The sequence below is a fragment of the Schistocerca nitens genome, chromosome 1 (assembly GCF_023898315.1).
Source record: "Schistocerca nitens isolate TAMUIC-IGC-003100 chromosome 1, iqSchNite1.1, whole genome shotgun sequence".
Classification (NCBI taxonomy): Eukaryota; Metazoa; Arthropoda; class Insecta; order Orthoptera; family Acrididae; genus Schistocerca; species Schistocerca nitens.
The window spans coordinates 12,903,254-12,923,856 of record NC_064614.1 but is presented as its reverse complement, the minus strand read 5'-3'; the positions used below and the strand labels follow the sequence as shown (position 1 = coordinate 12,923,856).

Sequence of the window (20,603 nt, the reverse complement as noted above, 5' to 3'; positions counted from 1 at the left end):
AATCAGTCCATTATAGAAAGGGATCACTTGATGGAAAATACATCCACGGTAGAGGCAGGCGACCATTCAGATTTGACACAACTCTGAAATATAGAAAGATCTTGATTGCACAATCTTTATATGACTTGTTTGATCAAGACCTTTCTATATTTCAAAGTTGTGCCAAAGAAAGTAGTAATGCTGGAGTAGATCTAACAATGAATTAAAAAAATTAAGTATGTGAGTGAGCTATTACAAACAGGCAACTCCTACATCAAAAGTGGAAGTTTATATTCCTCCTAGCCTGACAGATCATGAAGAGGCTGAAAGTATGTATAATTATATGAAAGAAATTATTCAGATCGCAAAGAGAGTTGAAAATTTAATTGTGATGAGGGGCTGAAATTTGACAATATGTAATGGAAGAGAAGGTGAAATAGTAGAACACGAGCTGGGGGAAAGAATGAAAGGAGAGGCCAGCCGGCAGAATTTTGAACTGTACATACTTTAATCATTGTTAACAGTCGGTTTAAGAATCATGAAAGAAGGTTGTATACATGGAAGAGGCCTGTTGGCACAGATTTTAAACTGTAAAATTTCTCGGGGAGCAGATGTGGACTTGGACCATAATTTATTGTTTACAAACTGCGGATTAAATGTGAAGAAATTGTAGAAAGGCAGGCAATTGTGTGTTTAGATGGAACCTAGATAAACTGAAAGAACCAAAGGTCACTGAGAGGTTTTTGTTTTTCTTTCTTTCTCTCTCTCTCTCTCTCTCCTTTTTTTATAGTGAAGGCAGCAGGTGATAAAATAGGTGAAATGATGAGGTCTAGTAGAAATCCTTGATTAACACACCAAGAATTGAATTTAACAACAACGTCCAGCTGATTCCAAACTTATGACATCCTTCCTACTCACCTTAATCAACTTTATACTTACCAACAACTACTTCATCTTTGAGGAGCAGACATACAGGTACAAACAGAGCAGGGGCACAGTCATGGGAACCAGGATGGCTCCTTCCTATGCTAACCTTTTCATGGGTTGTTTAGAGGGGACTTTTCTGGGATCCATGTCTTCAGTCTCTGGTTTGATTTAGATACATTGATGACATCTTTATCATATGGACTCATGGTGAGGCTGACTTTCTCCCAATTAAATTTCACATGGCCCTCTTCTGAATCCCTTGCCACTTTCCTAGATGTTGATCTCATCCTCATCAAAGGCCAGCTACACACTTCTGCCCACATTAAACCTACTAACAAACAACAGTACTTACATTCTGATGGTTGCCATCCTTTCCATGTCAAACGTTCCCTCCCATAGCCTTTGCATTTGAGGCAAACGTATTTGGATGCAGACTCTTTACAGCAAAACACCACCACTCTCACGCCAGCCCTTGCACTGGACGTAACTATCCCAACTGCCTAGTTCAAAAGCAGATTTCCTGGGCCATCACAGTCAATCCTGGTACTGCTGATCCCTCCAAAAAACAACTTCAGGGCACACCACTTGTCACTCAGTATTATCCTGGTCTTGAATGTTTTAATCAGCTACTTTGATAAGGCCATGGCTTCCTAAAACCATGCTCTGAAATGAGACCCATTCTGTCTGAGATTTTGCCCACAATACGTAGAATAGCTTTTTGTTGCCCTCCCAATCTCTGCAATATTCTTGTCAGACCCTATGCTCCTCCTGCACCTACACTATGTGATCAAAAGTATCCGGACAACCCCAAAAATATAAGTTTTTCATATTAGGTGCATTATGCTGCCACCTACTGCCAGGTGCTCCATATCAGTGACGTCAGTAGTCAGACATCGTGAGAGAGCAGAGTGGGCTGCTCCGTGGAACTCACGGACTTCGAACGTGGCCAGGTGATTGGATGTCACTTGTGTCATATGTCTGTACGCAAGATTTCCACATTCCTAAACATCACTAGGTCCACTGTTTCTGATGTGGTAGTGAAGTGGAAACATGAAGGGACACATACAGCATAAGTGTACAGGCCGACCTTGTCTGTTGACTGACAGAGACCGCAGACAGTTGAAGAGGGTCATAATGTGTAATGGGCAGACATCTATCCAGACAATCACACAGGAATTCCAAACTGTATCAGGATACACTGCAAGTACTATGACAGTTAGGTGTGAGTTGAGAAAACTGGGATTTCATGGTCGAGCGGCTGCTGTTAAGCCACACATCACGCCAGTAAATGGCAAACGTTGCCTTGCTTGGTGTAAGGAGCGTAAGCATTGGATTATTGAACAGTGGAAAAACATTGTGTGGAGTGACAAATCATGGTACACAATGTGGTGATCCGATGGCAGGGTGTGGGAATGGTGACTGCCTGGTGAACGTCATCTGCCAGCATGTGTAGTGCCAACAATAAAATTTTGCATGGCACTATCACAGCACAGGCCTAAATTGATGTTTTAAGCACCTTCTTGCCCCCCTGTGGGTTCGGGGGTAAGAATAGGCCCGCGGTATTCCTGCCTGTCGTAAGAGGCGACTAAAAGGAGTCTCAAATGTTTCGGCCTTATGTGATGGTCCCCTCTCGGGTTTGACCTCCATCTTTCTAAATTCTTCCGAAGAGCGAGCCAATTGGGGAAGGGCGCCTTACATGGTGCACTGTATCCGTCGTGCAATTAGACCTTTAGCCGGCTTTCTCGTCGTTGCAATGGTGTCCCGCTCGTTTTCGATCTCTTGGGCGATTACCACGCTGCACTCTGCAGTGTTTCTTTTACCTGCGACGACGACCTTAAACAGTTTTGCACCTAAGATCCAGCACGGTAGCCAGCCCGTTGTGGTGGGGCCGCCATGTACCCTCTTGGTTGTAGCCCCCTGACAACACAGGGATCGCTCTACTGATGCCTGCGCCGTTAACTCCCCACGTATGCCAAGGAGTAGATGCCCATCTCCTTGGGGCATCGGGACTCCCGGCAATGGCCGTCCTGCCAGGTGGCTATTGCTGCGGCTGGGTGGCGCCCGTGGGGAGGGCCCTTGGTCGGAGTAGGTGGCATCAGGGCGGATGACCCGCAATGAAGCGTGGTACATCATCTCTCGCTGGCGGCCAGCCACCAGCAGTCTCTAAGCGTTCTCGGGCTCAATTAAATGCTGAAAAGTACAATCCCAAAACGTTCCCCTCTCTGGCCACGCCGTGGGAGGAACGTAAATCTCAGGATGGCAGTGGCAAATATTCGCCCCGATTCTTAGTTTGTACGAGAGCTGATGGGGAGTCTTTTCTCTCCACAAAGCCTCAGTTCTTTGTCGAGCATTTAGAGGACAAGTTTGGGGAGGTGGAGGGTTTGTCAAAAATGCGCTCTGGATCGGTCCTGATACAAACGGCATCCTCTGCCCAGTCACGGCGGTTACTTGCTTGTGACAAGTTGGGGGATGTTTCCGTCACCATCACTCCCCATAAAAGTTTAAACATGGTCCAGGGTATTATATTCCACAGGGATCTTCTTCTGCAGTCCGACGATGAATTACGCGCCACCCTCGAACGACGAGGTGTTCACTTCGTCCAGCGCGTTCATCGGGGTCCGAGGGATAATCAGGTAGCCACCGGTGCCTTCATCTTGGCCTTCGAAGGTGATGTATTACCCGAAAAGGTCAAGGTGATGGTTTACCGTTGTGATGTGCAGCCATATATCCCTCCTCCGATGCGGTGTTTTAAATGCTGGAAGTTCGGGCACATGTCATCTCGTTGTACTTCCAGCCTCATGTGTCGGGATTGTGGACGTCCTTCGCATCCCGATACTCCATGTGCCCCGCCTCCTATCTGTGTTAACTGCGGAGAACACCATTCCCCCTGCTCGCCGGACTGTAGGATATTGCAGAAAGAAAGGAAGATAATGGAATATAAGACCCTGGACCGGCTGACCTACCCCGAGGCTAGACGGAAATATGAGAGGCTCCATCCTGTGGCAATGACGTCCACCTACGCCGCTGCTGCAACGACGGTTCTGCCAACATCATGAATCGGCTCTAAGATCGGTCAGCATCCACCAGCCCCCTTGCTTGTGGGGGGCACTTCACACCCTGTTGCTCCTCCTCCATCTTCTCCGGGAGCAACACCCTCAAAACCATCGGGGACATCAGCTCCCCCTTCCCAGCCGGAGAAGCGTAAGACTTCTTCGGCTACTCTTGCCAGGAAGGGATCCCTTGGGGACCTCCCTTCGCAAGTCCCGACCAGTGGAAAAGCGGACGCCCGCAAGGGCTTGAAACAACCGCCAGTCCCTGGTCATCGGGCCTCGCGGTCGTCGTCTGTCCCTGAGACCGACCCAGTGAAGCCCATGAAGCCTGACCCACCGAAGGCACAGCGCGACAAGCTGAAACAGAAGAAAGTCCCCAAGACTAACGATGTTGCGGTGGCACCCATCCCACCGCTTCCTACAAGCTCTGCCTCTGAAGACGAGGTGGAGATTCTGGCGTCCGCTGAGGACCTCGCTCTTGCCGGTCCCTCGGACGCAATGGATGGCATTTGCACGGGTGCTCCATCGGAGGCATCAGGTGACCCAGCGGCATAATCTGCCTTCCCAGTCCCGTCACGCCTTTCCCAGCCATGGACGACACCATCCTCCAGTGGAACTGCAGCAGTTTCTTCCACCATCTAGCTGAGCTCCGCCAACTTATCAGCCTTCACCCTTTCTTTTGCATTGCTCTCCAGGAAACTTGGTTTCCAGCAATGCGAACCCCCGCCCTCCGTGGCTATCGGGGTTATTATAAGAACCGAGCAGCTTATGAAAGGGTGTCTGGTGGCGTCTGCATATATGTCCTTCACACTCTGCACAGCGAGTCTGTCCCTCTCCAGACGCCTTTAGAGGCTGTAGCTGTGCGCGTGTGGACGCCACAGGCTGTTACCGTCTGCAGTCTTTACATTCCACCGGATGGTGATGTCTCGCAGCAAGTCCTGGCTGCACTGGTCGCCCAATTGCCGCCACCTTTCTTGCTATTGGGCGACCTCAACGCCCATAACCCTCTGTGGGGTGGGTCAGTGGCAACAGGTCGATGCGCCATCGTTGAGCATTTATTGTCGCAGCTCGATCTCTCGCTGTTAAATGATGGTGCCTTCACACACTTCAGTGTGGCGCATGGCACCTACTCCGCCATTGACCTTTCCATCTGTAGCCATAGCCTCTTACCGTCTGTCCAATGGAGTGTGCATGACGACCTGTGTGGTAGTGACCACTTTCCGATCTTTTTGTCACTACCACAGCGCCACTCTTCTGGGCGCCCTAGCAGGTGGGCTATGAATAAGGCTGACTGGGATTTGTTCTCCTCCACTGCCGCTTTTGAGCCTCTCTCTACTGATGACATTGATGCGGTGGTTCAATCGGTCACCACCGGCATCGTTACTGCCGCTGAATCTGCCATTCCCCGTTCTTCTGGGTCCCCTCGGCGGAAGGCTGTGCCTTGGTGGTCGCCTGAGATCGCTGAAGCGATTAAAGATCGCCGGCGGGCGCTCCAGCGTCACAAGCGACATCCCTCCATAGAACACCTAATCGCCTTCAAACGGCTGCGTGCGTGGGCCCGCCTCCTTATCCGCCAAGGCAAGAAGGAGTGCTGGGAGCGATATGTGTCCACCATTGGCCTCCATGTCACTCCATCGCAGGTCTGGGCCAAGATTCGACGCGTGTACGGCTATCGGCCACCTGTCAGCGTCCCTGCGCTCTCACTGAATGGGGCAGTTTGTACTGACTCCGACGTCATTGCAAATCGCTTAGCAGAGCATTTTGCTATGAGTTCCGCTTCTGCGAATTACCCCCAGGCCTTCCGCTCCATTAAAGAGCGGATGGAACGTCGGAGCCTTTCGTTTCGCACCAACCACCCAGAATCTTACAATGCTCCATTCAGTGAGTGGGAATTTCGCAGTGCCCTAGCTGCTTGCCCTGATACCGCTCCTGGGCCAGATGGCATCCACTGTCAGATGCTGAAACACCTTTCCGTGGACTGCCAGCGGCGCCTTCTCGATCTTTACAACCGTCTTTGGGTCGAGGGGGAGTTTCCGTCGCAATGGCGGGAGGGTATTGTCATCCCCGTTTTGAAACCTGGAAAGAACCCTCTGGAGGTGGACAGCTACCGTCCCATTAGCCTCACCAACGTTCTTTGCAAGTTGCTTGAACGGATGGTGAGCCGGCGCTTGAATTGGGTACTGGAGTCTCGGGGCCTTCTGGCTCCGTCTCAGGGTGGGTTCCGTAAAGGCCGCTCCGCCACCGACAATCTGGTGAGCCTGGAGTCGGCCATCCGTACTGCCTTTGCCCGCCGTCAGCACCTGGTCGCTGTCTTTTTCGACATGCGGAAGGCGTACGATAGGACATGGCGCCATCACATCCTTTCTACGCTTCATGGATGGGGTCTTCGGGGTCCTCTGCCGATTTTTATCCGCAATTTTCTGTCGTGTCGTACCTTCCGCGTGCAAGTCGCGGCCTCGTATAGTTCCTCCCGCGTCCAGGAGAACGGTGTGCCACAGGGTTCTGTTTTAAGTGTCTGTCTGTTTTTAATAGCCATTAACGGGCTTGCTGCGGCCGTGGGAACTTCTGTCTCCGCTTCCCTGTATGCTGACGACTTTTGCCTTTACTACAGCTCTACTGGCATTGCAGCTGTTGAACGTCAGCTACAGGGCGCTATCCGTAAGGCGCAGTCTTGGGCTGTAGCGCATGGGTTTCAGTTTTCGGCAGCCAAGACCTGCGTTATGCATTTCTGCCGGCGCCGGACAGTCCATCCTGAGCCGCAGCTTTATCTTGCCGACGAACTCCTTGCAGTGGTTGAGACCCACAGGTTTTTGGGGGTCGTTTTTGATGCTCGGTTGACTTGGCTGCCTCATATTCGGCAGCTCAAACAGGCGTGTTGGCGGCATCTCAATGCACTGCGATGTTTGAGCCACACCCGCTGGGGCGCCGACCGCTCTACCCTGTTACGGCTCTACCAGGCGTTAATCCAGTCCCGCCTGGATTATGGGTGCCTGGCTTATGGCTCAGCATCCCCGTCTGCGTTGCGGGTGCTGGACCCAATTCTCCACAGCGGGATACGCCTTGCCACTGGTGCTTTCCGCACCAGCCCTGTGGACAGCTTACTAGTGGAGGCAGGTGTCCCTCCACTGCGGTTCCGACGCCAACGTTTGCTGGCCGCTTATGCTGCCCATGTTCTCAGCTCGCCCGGGCATCCTAACTACCGTCTCCTGTTCCCGCGATCGGTAGTCCGTCTGCCAGAACGTCGGCCCCGCTCTGGTTGTACAATAGCGGTCCGCGTCAAAGAGCTTCTCTGCGGGCTTGGGTTTTTCCCTGTTCCACCTCCTTTCCGGGCGCCTCTGCGTACACCCCCGTGGTGTGTTCCTCGCCCTTGCCTTCGACTCGACTTGGCACAGGGCTCGAAGGACTCGGTCCCTCCAGAGGCCTTCCGCCGCCGCTTTTCTTCAATCCTGGCCACGTATCAGGGCTCTGGCATTGTTTACACCGACGGTTCGATGGTTGCTGGTCGTGTCGGGTATGCGCTAACTCTAGGGGACCATTCCGAACAACGTTCCTTGCCGGATGGCTGCAGCGTTTACACTGCTGAGCTGGTCGCCATCTTTCGTGCCCTAGAGTATATCCGCTCCTGCTCAGGTGAGTCCTTCGTTATCTGTAGCGATTCCCTGAGCGGTTTACGAGCTCTCGACCAGTGCTTTCCTCGTTCTCGTCTGGTGCTGGCTATCCAGGAGTCCCTGTATACTCTTGCGCGTTGCGGCCGCTCTGTGGTCTTCGTGTGGACCCCCGGTCATGTCGGTATCCCGGGCAATGAGAATGTTGACAGCCTGGCCAAACAGGCCACCACTGAACCCACCCTGGACATTGGCCTCCCGGAGACTGATTTGCGGGCAGTCTTCCGCCGCGAAGTTCTCTCGCTTTGGGACACTGAATGGCGCAATCTGCCCACGTCAAACAAACTCCGTTCTCTCAAGGCGACGACGCGTGTGTGGCAGTCATCCATGCGAGCCACTCGCAGAGATTCAGTTGTTCTTTGTCGGCTCCGCATTGGCCACACCCGACTATCTCACAATTATTTATTGCGTCGTGAGGACCCGCCTCTCTGTCGCTGTGGGGCGGTTTTGTCGGTGGTGCACATTTTATTAACTTGTCCGCTTTTAACTGTGCTCAGGCAGACGTTTGCGCTGCCTGATACGCTCCCTGCCCTTTTACTAGATGACTCCGCCATGGTGGACTTAGTTTTGCATTTTATTCGGGCAGGGGGTTTTTATAGTTCAATCTGAGTGTTCTTTTAGCGTTGATTCTGGCTTTTAGCCTCTGATTTTAAACTGAGTTTTTAATGTGTTCTTGGTGGTTGGCTTTTCCTCTTTTTTTCTCTATGGTCGGCCAACCACCGTCACACTCTGTGTGTTTTACTTTGTTTTGTCTGATCTCTGTTGGAGTCTTTTTCGTCCTGTGTCATCTGACGTCTTTCCTGCTGTTTGTTTTTTATTCTCTTTGGGTGGTTTTAATTTTTTTTGGAAAAAGGGACCGATGACCATCGCAGTCTGGTCCCTTTCATCCCACAAACCAACCAAGCACCTTCTTGCTTCCCACTGTTGAAGAGCAATTCGGGGATGGTGATTGCATTTTTCAACGGGATCGAGCACCTGTTCTTAATGCACAGCCTGTGTTGGGGTGGTTACATGACAATAACATCCCTGTAATGGACTGGCCTGCACAAAGTGATAACCTGCATCCTATAGAACACCTTTGGGATGTTTTGGAACGCCATTGATACCTCTCCTCAGTGCAGCACTCTGTGAAGAATGGGCTGCCATTCCCCAAGAAACCTTCCAGCACCTGTTTGAATGTATGCCTTTGAGAGTGGAAGGTGCCATCAAAGCTAAGGGTGGGCCAACACCATGTTGAATTCCAGCATTACCAATGGAGGGAGCCTCGAACTTGTAAGTCATTTTCAGCCAGGTGTCCGGAAACTTTTGATCACATAGTGTATGACCCTCCCCTAAGGCTACTATCCCTGTAACCATCCCCACTGCACGACTTGCAATATGCACCCTCCTACCACCACCTATTTCAGCCCTGTAACTGGCAAAACATCTACTATGGAAGGGAGAGCCACCTGTGAAATGGCACATGTTGTACACCAGTTATGTAAACACTGTTACGGCCTTTTACATAGCATGACTACCATCCAGTTATGAGTCAGGATGAATGGGCATAGGCAGAGGGTGTATGCGGGCAAAACACAATATCCTGTTGCAGAGCATCCTCTACAACATGACAGTCATGACATACAACATGACCTGGGTGCCTGTTTCACCACATGCACTATCTGGATCCTTCCCCCAGACACCAGTTTCTCAGAACTCCGCAGGTGGGAACTAGCCCTACAACTTGTTGGTGGCTCTCACCACTTACTTGGCCTTAATTTACATTAATTCCTTCTGTCTCATCATTTCTTCATAGTATCTACTACTTCCTTCACTCAGTTTTAGTTTTGTACGCCTTTCAGTTTCTTATCTGTCTATTTTTTGGTGTCCCGCTCCCACCTCTGTTATGTACAATGCATTTAGCTTTTCGCTTTTATTAACTAGTACATGATGTTTTAGCAGTAATCTCTGTCTTGTATATTACCCTGTCTTCCACCTGCAAGCTCTCAGGTTTTCAAATCTCGTCTGGTGCAGTCTCTGACAATCGGTCTTTCCTTCTCATCCTGTCCAGTAAGTCTCCCATGAACCATATTCCTGGGTGCTTTTCAACTCCACTCTCTTTTCTAGATCTCTGCAGTTCTTTTCCTTCACCCCTCTTCCTTCCACTTCAACTCGTCTGCCTGAAGAAGGAGCCACTGGCTCCAAAAGCTTGCCTAATTACGAATTTGCACCTGTTACTGTCCTTCAAAGTAGTCACCAGCATTGTGTAGAACCCATTGCCAGTGATATGGAAGGTGTAGTATACCATTATCAGAGGCTGTTCTGTTGATAGTGCGAATGGAGTGGTCTATTGCCTGTTGAATCTCTGGAACAGTTCTGAAGTGAGTGCCACGAAGTGGTTCCTTCATCTTCAGAATCAAATCAAAGTCACAAGGACTTAAGTCTGGGGAGTATGGTGGATGGTACAGTACTTCCCAGTCCCATCGACCGAACAGAGCAGCAACAGCTTGCACTGTATGCGGCCGCGCATTGTCGTGCAAAATGATGGGTGGATTGGGCAGAAAGTGTCGCTACTTCTTTCGCAAAGCTGGTCGCAAGTGATGCTCCAGAAATGAACAGTAATACTATGCACTGATGGTCTGCCAGGGAGGAACTTAATGCATTAGGATAACACCATCACAGTCGTACACGAGAATCAACATAACTTTAGACTGCTCCATTCGCACCATCAACAGAACAGGCTCCGCTAACGGTATACTATGCCTTCCGCATCACTGGCAACGGGTTCTACAGAATGCTGGTGACTACTTTGAAGGACAGTAACAGGTGCAAATATGTAACTCTTTTGTATCGGATGTGAATAAATAGTTGCCACTATTTAACTTCCAACCCTTGTATAATTTTCTTTTATGTGTGTGTTTTGCCACCACTTGGTGAGAGATTTTTTATCTACCCCATTACAAATATTGAAATTAATTGAGAAAAGGAGAAAATATAGCTATGCAGCAAATGAAGCATGCAAAAGGGAATACAGACATCTAAAAAATTGGACTGACATAAACCTCAAAATGGTGAAACAGCAATGGCTAGAGTTAAAATACAAAGATGCAGAAGTGTGCATAGCTATGGAAAAGGTACATGCTGTGTACAGAAAAATTAAAGAAACCATCCGAGAACAGAGAAGGGACTGCGTGAATGTTGAACACCCAGATGGCAAGCTAGTATTAAGGAAAGAAGGGAAGGCTGAAAAGTGGAAGGAATATTCAGGGTTATTTGTATGTACCTTAGGGGCTTCAGGTGACAGCTGTGCAAAGACTACAGAAAGTAGGCACATGTCAGTGGGCAGAGCATCTCTCTAAGTTTCTTACTCACATTACAGCTGCTCAATATGGGCACTGCTTGTGACTTGGTAAATGTCAATATGTTAAAAGTCTTTCCATATACACCCCAACACACCATAATTGATATTAGCGATCGTATGACAATTTACCTTCCCAGACACATGAGATGTGTCTTCATCACTGGAAACCAGCTTCTGTGGAAAACTATCTTCCTCCAGTAGCCATTGCAAGTCATTTGGAAGGTCAGAACAGTCCATCACCAGAAGTAGCCAGCACATATGATCTTTACTACAATTCTTGATGGAAGTTAGTATGTACCGTCATCCCTGATGTGATTTCAGTACTACCAACTCCACAGTGATTAATAAAAAAATTGCACAATATACTTATCTTTGTTCTTGATGCTCTTGTATAATCGAAACTGGGTAGTTGTTACCTTTAGGTTTGTTGTCTCAGTTTGCTAATTAAAAGCTAGCCAATAGTCTCAATGATCTTCATAATTTATTCAGGTTCTTTGTTCCAAATGTAACTCAAAACCATGAACATTGCAACATAAGTGCTAAAGTTGTGGAGTATCATAAGGAGTGTGTACATGGAAGTTTGTTCCTAACAGATCTTGTCAGTATCTGTCTCACCTGGATTTCAATCCTAAATATAGCGCACTTGATCCAGAATCAACACAATATTTACATCCTAACCTCTTACTGAAGGCCACTAATAATCATTCAAAGTTATGTTTAACTTTAAATAGATATTGCCAATTTTGATTTAATATCTCTACTTCTCAGACATGATCATATTGTATAAAATTATAATTTAACATTACTGTTTTAAATGGATCACAAAACTTTATCTTATTAGTTGTGATACTTGTAAAACCAAAATTGAGATTTAATGTTGACTTTTCTCTGAATGTAGCTTTTCAGGTTTTATATATTCTTTCATTGTTACAGTATTGGTAGTTGTGAGGATTAAGTATATTTTAGAACTTCACTTAGATAGGCAATTTATGTATTTAATACTTGGATTTTACCCCAACACAATGGTTTTGACATAATTTAAATGCATTGTGTTTACTCCTTTGTCCAAGCTTTCCAGTGAGCTATAAGTTGTTAAGAGGTACTAATTTTTTTACAAATATGTAAATTTTGAAGCTAACTGTTTCATTAGGTGATGTATCAATTTCTGTACTTTAATAGTTTGGCTGGTTTTTCATTTTGTTTAGCCAAGATGTGGTCATTGTCAAAGTAAATCAAGTATTATCCACAATTAAATTGTTCTTCAAGATACTATCTTTAGATACTTAATTGTCACAAATATCATTATAACTATTGTTCATCAGAAACCTTCCTTTTCTTTATTAATCCATGGGAATATAAACTGAACATTATAAAATTATGTAAGCATAAATGTCTAAAATTGTATTCTGATGTGCATTCCTTCATCTACAGGAGTTATTCACTGACATTTGAGCATGCAAACTTCTAGTGTAGTACCCAACACATGGCAACTGGTACAGTAGTATCCATACATGGTCTAAAATATTATAACATGTAACAACTTAAGCTGATATAGTTTTACATGTTTGTGTAGAATGCAGCAGACTACTGACTGTGGTTCCTGCAGCTCCTGAGACTATAGATACTATCTGTGGTCTAAATACAGTTCTGTGCTCACACTTCTCTTCAATTTCTTGAGATTCCTGGTGAATGATTCCCACACATGCTTCACCTTCTCAGCTAATGGTCCTGGGCAACCTGTTTTCTTTGCACCACATAAGCAGCTGGTCTCACAATATATGTTGTCTGTTGGAGCTTTCACTTTACATTTAGTATGAATTCATCACCAAACCATCACAACTGACGTTTAACAAATTCAAGAAAATAAAATGTACACATCACTGCATTATATGTCATGTTCTGATATGTCGGTCCCATAGTGTTGTGTTCTGCAACTATCCCATAGCACATATTACAAACAGATGCTCTGTCCACTGATCATGTCACTTTTCTGTATGTCTTGTAGTTTTCACACAGTTGCCTCCTGAAATCGTTGAGGTACTGATGAATAATGCTATTTAGAAGGACAATCCAGCATTGAATAATGACACTGTTATGAAAAGGAGTTACAGACAGGGGTATCGTTCTATTAATATTATAAATCATAATAATTAAAATATAATAAATTACAATAATGATTTCAAAAAGGTATTCACAATATTATGAAAAGGAATAGGTTGCTACTCTATCAATAGAGGAGATGTTGCAGATAGACATATCCTTTTTGTAACACTGCCTGTGTATACAGCATCTGCTATCAAGATCCCACCTCTGTGATTCAAACTGACCTGCAGTCCCTTCTAAAAACCTCGGGCTCCTCAGAAGGACTTACACCTCAATCCATAGAACTTGTTACCCCTCCAAAGCCATGCACCCCCAACTTTTACCTTCTTCCTGAGATCCACAAACCCAATCATCCTGACCATCCTATAGTTGCTGGCTTCAAAGCATCTACCAAATGTATATCTGCCTTACTTGATCAACACCTGCAACCCATAGTACAAGGACTTCCCTACTATATTAAAGATACCAACCATTTCCTAGGTCGACTGAAATCCATCCCTGTGCCACTCCCGCCACACACTTTGCTTGTCACCATTGATGCCATCTCCCTCTATACCAATGTCCCCCACGTACATGGTCTGTCTATTGCTGAACATTTCCTCAATCAACAGCCACCTGATTCGAAACCTGTCACATCCTTCTTGCTCACCTTAATCAACTTTATACTTACCAAAGATTACTTCACTTGTGAGGGGCACACATACAAACAGATCAGGGGTACGCCCATGGGAACTAGGATGGCTCCTTCTTATACCAGCCTTTTCATGGGTCACTTAGAGGGGGCTTTCCTGGGATCCATAAGCCTTCAGGCCCTGGTTTGGTTTAGATATGTTGATAACATCTTTGACATATTGTGAGGCTGAGATCCTGGGATCTCTAAATACCTTCTCCCAACTAAATTTCACGTGGTCCCCTTCTGAATCCCATACCACTTTCCTTGATGTTGATCTCATCCTCACTGAAGACCAGCTACACACTTCTGGCCATGTTAAACCTACTAACAAACAACAGTACTTACATTTTGACAGTTGCCATCCTTTCCATGTCAAACGTTCCCTGCCATATGGCCTTGGCATTTGAGGCAAACATATTTGTTTGAATGCAGACTCTTTACAGCAATACACCACCACTCTCACCTCAGCCTTCACTGGATGTAATTATCCCAGCAGCTTAGTTCAAAAGCAGATTTCCCAGGCCATCACAGCCAATCTTGGTACTGCTGATTCCTCCAAAAAACTACTACGGAGCACACTACTTGTCTTTCAGTACTATTCTGGTCTTGAATGAATGAATCAGCTACTTTGACAAGACCATCACTTCCTAAAAGCATGCCCTGAAATGAGATCCATTCTGTCTGAGTTTTTGCTCACCACACCTAGAATAGTTTCTCATAGCCCTCCCAATCTCCTCAGTATCCTTGTTAGACCCTATGCTCCTTCTGCACTCATCTCCCCACCCTATGGCTTCTACCCCTGTGACTGTTCCCACTGCAAGACTTGCCCTATGCACCATCCTGCCACCACCTATTCCAGCCCTGTAACTGGCAAAGGGAGAGCCACCTGTGAAATGACACATGTCATATACCTGCTGTTAATAAACACTGTTCAGCCTTTTACATTGGCATGACTACCCACCAGTTATCAGCCAAGTGAATGGGTAGAGGCAGAGGGTGTAATACAAGTGACACACAATATCCTGTTGCCAAGCATGCGCTACTACATGACAGTCATGACCTACAACATTACCTTGGTGCCTGTTTCACCCCATACACCATTTGGATTCTTCCCCCAGACACCAGTTTCTCAGAACACCACAAGTGGGAACTAGCGATACAACAAGTCCTTGGTTCCTACCAGCCACCTGGCCTTAATTTACATTAATTCATCCCATCTCAGCATTTCTTCACAGTAACTATTCCTTTCTTCCCTCAATTTTAGTTTTCTTCATCTTTAATTTTCTGATCTGTCTATTTTTTGTTGTCCCCTCTTCGAACCTCTGTTGGATGTGATGACTTAGCTTTCCATTCTTGTTAACTTACGCATGATGTTTTAGTAGTAATCTCTGTCTTTCATATTACTCTGTCTTCCACCTTTAAGCTCCCAGGTTTCCGAATCTCATCCAGTGCAATCCCCAACAATCAGTCTTTCCTCCTTATCCCAACCAGTAAGTCTCCCCTGACCTGGGCTTCTGGGTGACTTTTCTGAACTGTACCCCTTTCCCTAAGTCTCTCCAGTCCTTTTCCTTCACCCCTCTTTCTTCCCCTTCAACTCTTCTGCCAGAAGAAGGAGCCACTGGCTCTGAAAGTTTTAAAAGTTAAATCTTTTTGTGTGTGTATTCTCCTGTCACCACTTGGTGAGCAGATTTTTTATTTGTCCCTGTATAGGACTAGACAAATGAATTAACTTGAAGGCGATGTTATGGTAATAGAAGGAGGAAGTAGATGTAGATTAAATGGAAAATGTATCATATTAAGTCAAAAGAAGGCACATTCCCTCAGAATTATTAAGATCTTAGGCACATACTCTAATAAAATTAATTCACCTGGTATGCAAAATACATGAGAAATACCTACAGACTTCAAGAAGAATATAACAATTCCAGTTCCAAAGAAGACAGCTGCTAAAGGTGTGAAAACTTCAGAACCAGCAGTTTGACAAGCATTGGTTGCAAAATGCTGTCACAAACTTTTACAGAAAAGTGGAAAGACTTCTAGAAGTTGCCCTGAGCAAAGGCCAGTTCAGTTTCTGGAGAAATATAGGAATATATGAGCCAATACTGACCCTGCAAGTTATCTTAAAAGATGGGCTAAAGAAAAGTGAACCTACTGTACCACACTCTATGTGGGCACAATAACTAATGAGCTGTCTGTCTGTACACATTGCCACTACCAAAATGTGGCTCATTCATGCCTGCGGTCACCCTGGCCAGTACCCTCAGCCTTTGTTAGTCCCTGTTCTCCTGCTGCCTATCATCATCCCTGGTCCCACTCCAGCCTTCCATATTCATTCTAACCCACCCAAGCAACTGCATAGTCATTTTCCCTTCTGTATCCCCCCTACCCAGCACAGCCCCCCAATGCTGCACAAGGCAGCCCTATCCTGTCCCCATCACATCCCTGCACACTCCCAACATACTATTTCAACCCCTCCCCACATCTCTAGCTTACCCCCACTACATGCCCCGGTTAGATTGTTGGCCATGTCAGATGCGGTTACAGTTGCACCTCAGCTCCTGGAGACAGTGGCAATGAGTGTGAGAGTTGTCCTTGTGTGAATGTATGTGAGTTTTCTGCTTCGGAAGAATGAGTTTGTCAGAAAGCTTAAATACTTCTGGTGTTCGTTTTCATTATGCCTGTCTCTGACTCAGTGCCTCCTCATCTGTATAGAGAGTAGCAATCTATCCCTACCATGTTGTTGTTAAACCTATATTTATAACATCTGTAGATTCAAGAATTGGCAATGTTAATTGGAATTCTCTTCAAATTTCTGAAATTAGGAGCAGATTGAAGTAGCAGTAGGTTGCAGTAGTTATACAAAGGTGAAGAGACTTGCAGAAGATAGACTAGGATGGGGAACTGCATCATACCACAACAGTAGCAGCAGCAGCAACAACAACAACAACAACAACATATTTTACAGTTATGAGAAGCATACAGTAGAACAACACTTAGACATATCTTTGTTTGCAATGTAGATGTTGTCATTTCTTTAGTTGTTACACTTTATTTATTCCTTATCCATGAGCATCTAAAATTTAATATAGTTACAGCCCTTTTCTTATTATTACAAAGTTATGAGCAAGTAACTAGTTTCTGTTCCTCATTGTTAATTTAAATTTTGATGTGCACCACTGAAGATTGCTTTGGAGGCTATGGCAGACTCGCTACATACATGAGTGACAAGAAAGCAGACACAGACATCTGGTTGAATGCTGGCAATATGTTGCAAGGCAGCCTGTTCAGTATACTGAAGTTTGACCCCATAGTTGAAGCTATGAATAGTCTTCAATTTGATGCTGTGGTAAGTAAAAGCTCTGTTTTGTAGCTTCTCTCATGAGGAGTATGAATTAAGAAAACATTGCATGTAATAAGGAACTGATATTTTTGTGGTTATTTGCTACATAAGAACGTGCAGCTTGTACAAAATCCTGAAAATTGAAGGAGAGCTAAGTGCAGTCATTTGAAGAATAAAAGCTGTGGCCTCTGTAGAAGATATTGTAATAAATTTTCTTAAGACACCTCAGACAGCTTAGACAGCTCAGCAACATTGCACTTACATAATTTAATTTGTATCACAAATTGAAGCTTTATTCATGCTTAAGACATGATATTGATCTGCAAGACTTGTCCTGATTAAACTTACTACCATGAGTTGGTGAACTTAAAAAATACCACATAGGTAGATACAATAATAAATAAAATATTATACTGATAAACACAGATATGATGGCCACATTAAATTTGCCACTATGTCCTGAAAATCACAGCAGATTCTGAAAATTACCTATGAAACATTTATAGAAACTTTCTCTGAAAATAACCTAGATCAGCTGTTTCATCATCCTACATATAATGAAAAAACACTAGACTTGTTGGTGAAAAAAGACCTGGCCTCCTTGAGGATATTCACATATAAACTGGCATCATTGACCACAGGGCAATTCTAGCAAGCAGTGAGCACTAACACACAAACAATTAGGACAGTAAGCACATGTAAGTCTACATTTTGAGTAAAATTGATAAGCAAAAACATGTAAGACATGGGGAAGGCTGCTGTGTCGTATGTCAGGGAGGAGCAACTACAGATTAGATTAGATTCAGTTTTCATTCCATAGACCCAAAAAATGAGGTGATTCTCGTGGGTGTGGAACATATCAGAAAGTATGACAAAAACATAAAACATTTGAATATAATACTTACTACCCTGACCATTTGTCAGGAGATGGTCAAAAATAAGCTAATACAATGCAGTAAACTGGGACAGCTAATATTTACAGAATTAACACACTGTCAGAATGAAACACTGTTATCCACTATTAATGAATTTGTCATACACAAAATACCTAATCTTGACTGTTGTGACCAAGCGTTGTCAAAACTGAAATCTAACAGATATTTTTATTAAGCTGACTTAACAGTCTCTGTTAAGATAATCATCTATGGAGTAGAAGGAGTTGCCTATCAAAAAGTCTTTCAAACTCTGTTTAAACCATGCTTTATCTAAAACCAAGTTTCTAATGGTTGCTGGCAATTTATTAAAAATGTGCGTTCCTGAATATTGGACTCCTTTTTGGACCAAGGTAAGTGATTTTAGGCCTTTGTGTAGATTCTTCTTATTCCTAGTATTGTTACTGTGTACTGAGCTATTGGTTGTAAATAGAGATGTATTACTTGCAACAAGTTTCATTAATGAATAAATATACTGAGAAGCAGTGGTTAGAATACAAAGTTTCTTGAACAGGTTTCTGCAAGATGTTCTTGAATTTATGCCACAAATGATTCTTATCACACTCTTTTGCACCCTAAAAACTTTTGCTCGGTTTGATTAGTTGCCCCAGAATATGATCCCATACAACAAAATAGAATGAAAGTAAGCAAAGTATGCAAGTTTTTTTATATTTATATCTCCAACATCTGACATCATTCTCATGGCAAATACAGACTTGTTTAGGCGCTTAAGCAATTCTGTGGTATACACTTCCCAATTGAATTTATTATCGAGTTGTAATCCCAGAAATTTAACACTGTCAACCTCTTTGATCTGCATGTCTTCATTGCTATACTCATGCTGGAAGGAAATCTCTAAAAGGTTCAGAACTGTATATAGTGGGTTTTCTCAAAGTTTAATGACAAAGAATTAGCTTTAAACCACTTATTAATGTCAATGGAAATTTGATTAGCAGCTATTTCTAAATCTGTACTTGACTTGCTACTTATCGCAATGTTTGTATCATCTGCAAACAAAACAAACTTAGCATCTGGCAATGTAACAGATGAGAGGTCATTAATATACACAAGAAAAATGGACCCAAAATGGAACCTTGAGGAACACCACATGTAGTTAATTCCCAGTCAGATGAAGACTGACTGCTTACTGCACAGGTATTTCGCAACAACACCCTTTGTTTCCTGTTAAATAGATAAGACTCAAGCCATTTCGCAGCATTGCCGGTGACACCATAATACTCTAATTTACTTAGGAGAATGCTGTGGTTCAAAGAGTCAAAGGCTTTTGACAGGTTACAGAAAATGCCAGTAGCCTTTAATTTATTATCTAATGAATTAATTACATTCTCACTGTAAGTGTAAATAGCTTTCTCTATATCAGAACCCTTCAGAAATCCAAACTGTGACTTGGACAATACATAATTTGCAGTCAGATGCTTAAGGAGATGCTTGAAAACAACCTTTTCAAATATTTTTGAGAAAGCCAGCAAAAGTGAAATCAGTCAATAGTTTGATGGTATCTCTTTATCCCCCTTCTTGTAAAGAGGTTAGCTTCAGCATATTTTAGCCAGTCTGGAAATGTTCCGCTGACAAGAGATTAATACACAAATAACTTAAGATAGAACTTAACTCACATGAGCACTCTTTGATTAACTTTGTTGATATGTTATCATACCCACTGGAATACTTGGATTTTAAGGATTTTATGATGGATGCTACTTCTTTGAGTGATGTGAGTGTCATTTCCATTTTACTGAAGTTATTTTTGAAGATTGGTCTCAGATACTCCATTGCACTGTTCACCGAACCTGGTAACCCCAAACTGTCAGTAACAGAAATGAAGAAGTTGTTTAAGAGGTTTGCTACACTAACTGTACTTGTTACCAAAGTTTCATTTATTTTTACAGCTACCTGTTCCTCTTCCTTTTTGACCCCACCTGTTTCCATCTTCACAATATCCCATACGATTTTTATTTTGTTACCTGATGTAATTATCTATTTCTCATAATAAAGCTGCTTTGATTTCTGGATTACTTGCTTCAATATTTTGCAGTATTCTTTGTAATGCATTACAATTCTAACCTCAGAGCTGTTCCTAGATAGTAGATAGAGTCTCCTTTTTGTCCTACGTGATATCTTTATTCCTTGTGTAATCCATGGTTTATTTTTTGACTTGTTTGTGAGTTGAGTTACCTTTAGGGGAAAACAATTCTCAAAAGTGGAGGCAACTTTATTAATGAATGCTTTGTATTTTCCATTTGAGTCAGATGTATTGGTTCAAATTGCCCAGTTGGCCGTGCGGTCTGAGCAGGAAGGAGCGCTGGTCCCCAGCACGAATCCGCCCGGTGGTTTTGTGTTGAGGTCCAGTGAGCTGACCAGTCTGTGGGTGGTTATTAGGTGGTTTTCCGTCTGCCTCGGCAAATGCAGGTTGGTTTTCCTTATTCCGCCCCAGCTACAATATGCTGGCAATTGCTGCACAAACAAGTTCTCCACGTATGCATATAGGGATGGGTGGGGGTGGACGTTCAACAATGGCTACTGTAAATGATGTAGCCAACAGTTGCACAGTTGCTTTTCACAGTTCTTTACTTTCA

At 44.4% G+C, this 20,603-nt stretch overlaps 1 protein-coding gene across 1 annotated transcript in view; it reads left to right on the top strand.

Moving 5' to 3' along the window:
* LOC126241974 (protein 5NUC-like) overlaps positions 1-20,603 on the top strand; it is a 107,742-nt gene that overhangs the window by 5,090 nt on the left and 82,049 nt on the right. The window contains exon 3 of the mRNA XM_049948052.1: positions 16,920-17,083. Coding sequence (XP_049804009.1) covers positions 16,920-17,083 — 164 coding nt within the window. The remainder of the gene's footprint in view (positions 1-16,919; positions 17,084-20,603) is intronic.